This window comes from Staurois parvus, unplaced genomic scaffold (assembly GCF_062004578.1).
Source record: "Staurois parvus isolate SC_StPar_1 unplaced genomic scaffold, SC_StPar_1.0 ptg000034l, whole genome shotgun sequence".
NCBI lineage: Eukaryota > Metazoa > Chordata > Amphibia > Anura > Ranidae > Staurois > Staurois parvus.
Window position 1 is genome coordinate 1,984,133 of NW_028317830.1, and position 7,458 is coordinate 1,991,590.

A 7,458-nucleotide genomic window follows, 5' to 3' on the forward strand; every position below is an offset into this window, starting at 1 on the left:
GTTGATAACTTGAATTGAATGCTGAGTTCCTGACCAGTAACACACACAGGGATACGTATATAAATACTCATTTAAATCCCAATTTAAATTAGATGCAAATTGTAACTGGGTGATATTTAAACCTATATTTGTACAGTTGTCATTTTCACATTCAAAGTCTTGTTTCCATTTTTTTTCTAATCCTAGTGCCGCTAACCTCCTGCAGTCTCTTTCAACAGGAAATTTTTTTAAGTGGATCTAAAGCCATTTTTTTTTAGACTATGGGGTTAGAAACCTCATTTCGGTCAACATCTTAAAGTAATAGAATTTGCCTATAAAATATTTTAGAAGCTCATAAATCAGATTTTACTTTACGTTGTATAAAAACGTGATCTGTATTTTATTTATAGGTTTTCTATTTTTATGAAATGAATTTTGGTGAAGCTTTATGCAAATTTACAGTTTTACAAAATTTTGGAGTTCAGATTACAATATCAGATTCAAAAGAGTCAATAAAAATATTATAATGAGAAACCAGACAATATTAAGTGAATTTGTTCTCTCCAGGCTGTCTGATCTTCCGTCTCTTCAACTTCCTCTGTTTCTCTTCTTCCTTCTCATCTACCTTCTGACATTAATCTGGAATTTTCTGATCATTGTCCTCATAGTCACCGACTCTCACCTCCATGTTCCTATGTATTTCTTCCTTGGGAACCTGGCCGGTTTGGACCTCTGTTCTTCCTCGGTCACCGTCCCACGAATGTTGTTTGACCTTCACACCCAGACAAGACAGATTACCATAACAGATTGTCTAACCCAATTTTTTTTTTTTTTATTCTTTGCCAGCGCTGAGATTTTTCTGTTGGCTGTCATGTCCTACGATCGATATATCGCCATTTGTCGGCCATTACATTACACACAGGTCATGAATTGGAAAGTGTGTGTCCAGTTGGCCTCCATTGTGTGGTGTCTCGGTTGTATCCATTCTCTAGTTCACACACTTTATGTCTTGAATTTAACATTTTGCAGATCAGATATTATAGAAAGTTTCTTCTGTGACCTTCCCCAGTTGTTTCAGATCTCCTGCAGTGACATCTTCATCAACATTCTGCTCGTCTTTATCTTGGGTGGTTTCCTTGATGCTTGCTCTATAATGCTGACCTTCCTGCCCTATGTCTATATACTCAAAACTGTCCTGAAAATACAAGTTAAAGGGAAAAGGAGTAAAGTTGTCTCTACGTGTTCCTCTCACCTGACAGTGGTCTTCATATTTTATTGCTCCTGTATGTTTAATTATTTTCAGCCAAGAACTAATCATCATTTAGCTGCTGACAAAGTGTTGTCTGTCTTTTACACCATAATTGTTCCTCTCTCCAATCCTCTGATATACAGTCTGAGGAACCAGGATATCCGAACAGCAACTCACAATGTTGTTAGGAGTATTGTCTCCATCGCAATACAGAATTTATCTAATCTAAACCCTCATTCTTAGACACTAGAAATATACCGAATAGTTCAGTGACAAGCTGATTACCTAAAATATATCTCTGGGAAAACTTGTTTTTTCTTGCTTTGGGTTAATAAAGGGTTAAACCTCCAGACAGTCAAAAAGTATCAAAACATGAAACAGAAAGTCGATATCCAATATGTGTTTAATATGAGAAATAATCCCCACTTGCTGTCTGCAGTTTTCCCCCACCAATGAAAAAATCAAGCTTCTTACAAGAAGCACATGACCCCTCTAAGCAGACGTCATTGGGGGATCATCACTAGGAATCCGGCTAGCAACCTCCAAAGTAAGACTTATAGATATCTTGAAGCCTTTAAGATAAGGGAGCCCCCAGATGATGCCCTTCCTATATAAATGAATAATGGGTACACACTGCCCTAATTCATTCATAAAAATGTAAACATTAAATAAAGACACACATGTTCTGACAAGTTCTTTAATAAAATAATTTAAAAAAAAACTAATATAAAAAATTAAAACCCCAATATAATCCACAATGTAAATCCATTGTCAATCACATTGTCCAGTGATGTAGATCCATCCTCAACCCCAATGAACTAACCCCACTGACTCACTAAAAGAAAACACCCACTGACCAATGACATGATTTCCTGGGCCCAGACGCTTTGTTAACAAAAGGGTTGAGGTCTCCTGGGTGATGTCATTGGCCAAATATGAACATGCCATAATTGGTCAATCCTTTGTGCTGGAGACCATGCTGGACTGATTGGATCAGTCACTGGTTTTGGATGGGTGGTTTTGTGGGCATATAGGAAGGAATTCCTTCAGTAGGTTCAGCCCAGTCTTAAATGATGGTAATGAAACCTTTGGTAAGGCCTTATGGTTGTTTCCACATGTAGACTTGAAAGTAAGTACATCATAGCCAACGTGTTTCAGGGGTAAGTGCTCCCCCTTTTTAAGGGCTGGTGCTGCATGCTATTTCAATAGGGAAAAAATCTACATAATTGGTTGATGTCATTGCCCAAATATGACATATGTGGCCATATTTGCTCAGTGATGTCAGCGCTATCCCACAACCTTAGTTTACCTGGCCAGGGATTCAAAGTCAGCAAATGATTGGGGCTGGATGGTGTCACTGGTGGATGCCATGCCATTACTATATGTTATGTTTGACTGCAACCAAACAAGTAAAAAGTTATGACTGAACCCTGAATACATCACTATTTGAGATATGTATTGAGAGAATTACCGCTGTCACAATTAATCAAATAGCCAAGTAATCATCTTCATCTGTCTATGGATATCCAATTAGATATATTTTTTTAATGTACTATATACTTTTTGAAATATTTCAAAAAGCGATGTCATTCTTGTAAAATCTCCCTGCTGGCCATCGCCTCTGGTGAGGTGAGGGAATAAACGTTGGGAAATAAGATCCTGGGAGAGATAGTTTTGAATCAGAATAATAGCCTATTAAATCAAACACATTAAGTCTATCTGTATTGTACTATTCCCTACTGGATATGATTAAACATTATTTTTAATATATTATTTTGTGAAATATTAACTTTTATGCGATCCATACTTCTTTATGGGAAATGTGAAAATGATTATTGCAATATTGATCATATAGTAAACTAAGTCCCAGATTCAGTGGAAACAACAGATGATAAGAATAGATAGACTATAGAGTTCCCTCTATGAGGACAATCACCCAAGTGACACATGAAAAGTCCAAATGAATAAACAATCTCCATTTTACTGTGTAATGAGCAACCACCTGACCATGATGGCTCTACCACCAAACTAACACAAGGTAATCAGAAGAGTCCACTTCCACCATTCCTTCTTATAAGATATATAAAGAGGGATCCCACCAACTCTCTAGAATATTTCTGATGGAATATTCAACAAATGGGGAGAAGAAAAGAAAAACTGTCCACATTGCAATTTTATTTGTGTTGACGAGAGAAGAATCCAGAGCTCTTCCATGTTCCAGGTGGTCCCGGTACCACATCCTACATACATAATGAGACATCGGCTCTCAGTGTGGTCATGACATTTCCTCCTTAGGAGTGTCTATATAAAAGGAGACTTTAGGATACAACCTTCATCCCAGCATAAACCTTATCACCTACCCTGCCTCCTTAAAATATACAATATAAAAGACAATCAGCGTGGTAGAGGCTCATATCCTGTAAATGCACAAAAGTCCATAATAGTTCATAAATATCCATCACTGTATAACCGGTTAGGTGGCAGCCATCCCAGAGTATGCCAGCTTTATATGGATGTATGATGTATAAGAAGAAAGAGAGAGACGTCTTAAAATAAATCCTCACCCTTCCCCAACTGGATATCCTCCACCCAACCCCATAACTTTACACAGAAACTCTCCTTAATTTGCAAAATAGTCAAAACATTTCCTTTTCCTCAATTTTGAGTATGTATGACCTTTGTGAGATTGTTTTGTCACCTGCATCCCCTTTGGGAGATCTCCCTTCTTTTTCTGTTCTTTAACAGTTGTCACTGGAACAGTTGTCGCCATTGGAGGATTTAATACTAAATAATCTTCATTGGGGCCAACAATGAGAGCCCCAGCAAGGTGTCAGGGATAGTAATGGTACCTCCCAGCATCTGTCAGTGGCAGTAATGATAACTCCCAGCATCCGTCAGTGGCAGTAATGATAACTCCCAGCATCCGTCAGTGCCGGTAATGATAACTCCCAGCATATGTCAGTCCTGGCAATGATAACCCCCAGCATATGTCAGTCCCGGCAATGATAACTCCCAGCATATATCAGTCCCGGCAATGATAACCCCCAGCATATGTCAGTCCCGGCAATGATAACCCCCAGAATATGTCAGTGCCAGCAATGATAACCCCTAACAAAGCTATAGATGGCAGGGACAGCTTGGCAAACATTCAGCTGATGGCAGTGGATGAGCTATAGATGGCAGTGGAAGCTAGGCAAACATTCAGCAGATGGCAGTGGATGAGGAGCTAATGTTAGTGGCAGATTGTCTTCCAGCAACTGTTGAGTCAAAACAGACAAGTAGTTAAAGTGATTGTTATTGGGGTTTTTATATAAAATAATAAACAGGTTTATAATTACATGCTTTATGCAATGGTCCCAAACCTTCTCCTCTAGGGTCCCCCACCAGTGATCTTAGCCCCTCCTCTTCTGTGACTGCCCTCAAAGCAAGCTGCTTGGTATGGGGGTAGATGTACAGGCTCACGCCCGAGCAGGACTGTGTGTGTCTATAGACACACACAGCCCGGCTACACACACAGACTGGCTCGGCCCCACCCTAGCTCTCTGCTCACTGGATTTGATTGACGCTGCAGGAGCCAATGACTCCCACTGCTATCAGCAAATCCTGAGAACCAGGAAGAGGGCAGAGAAAACTTGCAGTTGGGAAAGCTCTGGATCAATTAAGGGAAGGGTTAGTGTTAAGGAGGGGTGGGGGAGAGGCAGTGCAAGGTGTTTTTTACCTAATTTAGAGAATGCATTAAGATAAAAAAAACCTTTAGTATTTTTTTAGAAGCACTTTAACATCACAGGTAAAGTACTGCACAACAGCGATAAAGCAATACATTTGAGCAGACCCAAGACAAGGTTCTCAATACCGAATAAAAAAAACACTTTGCGTGAGCCTACCTTACAGCAGAACCTTGTTAAAAAAGTTGCTGCAAGAGGCAGTGGTGGATGACCTATAGATGGCAGTTTGGCAAACACCCGGTAGATGCCAGTGGATGAGCAGCTGTCAGGGCAGATTGGGTGGGATCACAAGAGGCAGTGGTGGATGACCTATAGATAGGCGTGGAAGCTTGGAAACCACCTAACAGAAGTCAGTGGAAGATTGGCAAAAAGCAACTGTTGAGGCAATAAATAAAAAAAGTTCACAGCGCAAGTAAAATGCCACACAGCAGACAGAAAAGCAGTACTTTAGAGCAGACCCAGGACAAGGTTCACATAATACAGAAAGCATGAGCCTACCTTTCAGCAGAACCTCACCAAAATAGTTTGTGGTGGTTGAAGGATCACCATGACCTATAGATGGTGGTGGAAGTTTGGCAAACACCCAGCAGACACAGCTCCACAAACATCTAGAGACAGCAGTGAAAGCCTGGCAAAAAAAACTGTTGATGCAACAAATAAAACACAATTACAATACAGGTCAAAAATCACACAACAGATAGAAAGCAGTGATTAAAAAGTTACTTTGTAAAGATTAAGCAACTCATGGCACCTTTCTGCCTGAAAGCTGTGTTTACTGTACTTACTCAGGACACTTCCTGAGTCTCCTCTCAGCATCAGAGGGCAGAATCCACCTTTACATCAGTCACACTACTTAGGGGTCCCCCTTTAGATCTGAGTCCATTCTTACATTAGCCCCCGCATACAATGGAGTCTCCCCTTAGATCAGTCCACTCTTACTTCAGAATCCCCCTTTAGATTATAGTCCCCCTTTGATTTAAAGAAGGACTCTAATTTAGTCTAAGTCAAACTTTAGGTCAACGCCCCCTTTGATCTGAACCCCCCATAGACTGGAGTCCCCCCTTGGAGTAAAGTCCCTACTTAGATCAGAGCCCTTATTTAAATATGGAGTCGGCCTTTAGATCCGAATCTTCCTTCCATTTAGAGCCTCTTTAGATCAGCTTTACCCTATAGATCAGAATCTTACACAGGAGTTCCACTTTGGATTAGGAGCCCCCCTTTAAACTGGAGTACCCATACAGATCAGGAGTCCCCTCCCCCATAGACTACAGTGCCTATACAGATCGGGGGGTGTCCCCTTAGATCCTAGTGCCCATATGGATTAGTCACCCCTCTTTGGCAGAGTGCCCAGATCATGAGCGCCTCCCCCTTAGATCACAGTGTCCATATGAATCCTTATATGGCTCCAGTCTATTATTTTTTTATTGTTTTGGGCTTTGTTCCTTCCCCCCCCCCCCCCCCCCATTTACTGTATGTTTACACCTGGACAGGAAGGAATAAAATGTAAAAAGGAAAAAGCAAGATATTGTCAAAAAAGTTTTGGATCTTTGTGGTCTCTGTTTTGTTTGATTACCATTTCTGTTATGCCGTTTATTACGGGATCTGCGTATCCACGTTGTTCCATTTATGTGTAATCCTGCAGTAATGTCATTGTAGATTCTGGAAGTACTGTTCCATTTTCAAAAGTTGTTTGGATTTAAAAAAAAAAAGGAATGGATCTAAAATATACAATTCATAAAACAAATATGTCAATCATATGTGAGTGGTCATGTCACAGTTCTATGTGAATGCAAACAAAGATAACTCTCTTACATGATGGCATTCACCCCACAATAAACCTCTCAGCCCAGCAACCCAAACAGATGCCCCATAAACACAAAATGGGGGGGAGTGTCTCCTGGTATTCATCAATAAGAGCCCAGGACACTGGAACCTTATTACACAGTGTGTAGGTCCTAGAAAAGTCAGTATATATATATATATATCATCAATTGTACATAGTCACTGTTCTATAAACGTTCACAACTATCTCTATTATATATCATCAAAGGAAATATCCAATTGCTTTTTAAAATGTATTTTATATCAATCTTATAAATCTGAATGTTCGATGTACCGACCGTATTCCCAACTCAGTTCCAGTTTGGTTCCTAAACTTCACTAATGGAGGGGGAGGGGAGGCTCACCCTCTGTGTTAAGGGGATCTAATCCATTTCCCTCCTTATTTGTATCCTCCACCAAAATGGCGCCCACGGAGAACTGATATGTGACCTCATCCGCTCACCAGCAGGTCCCGGACCATACACGTGTAATAAGCAGCACATGTTGGCCGCATCAGGAGAGAGACTCCACCCCCTGACAAGGTGATGGCCAATGGCCTACATAATACACTTACATGTGCTTAGAGATTTGGGAAGATTTTATTCTACAATTATTATTATTCTACAATTCATCATTTCAGTCAAATTCTTGCACTGTAGTCCTGCAACAAGGATTATATTTATC

At 40.2% G+C, this 7,458-nt stretch overlaps 1 protein-coding gene across 1 annotated transcript; it reads left to right on the plus strand.

Moving 5' to 3' along the window:
- The first annotated feature begins 505 nt into the window (after positions 1 to 505).
- LOC149470689 (olfactory receptor 5AR1-like) lies at positions 506 to 1,523 on the plus strand. Its single transcript, XM_089661814.1, has one exon. It carries the CDS (start codon positions 506 to 508, stop codon positions 1,469 to 1,471), a length of 966 nt encoding a protein of 321 aa, XP_089517940.1. The 3' UTR covers positions 1,472 to 1,523.
- The last annotated feature ends 5,935 nt before the right edge of the window (positions 1,524 to 7,458 follow it).

Excerpts from the sequence above, each read along its gene's own strand:
- LOC149470689 (XM_089661814.1), top strand. The coding sequence starts at position 506 with ATGAGAAACCAGACAATATTAAGTGAATTTGTTCTCTCCAGGCTGTCT.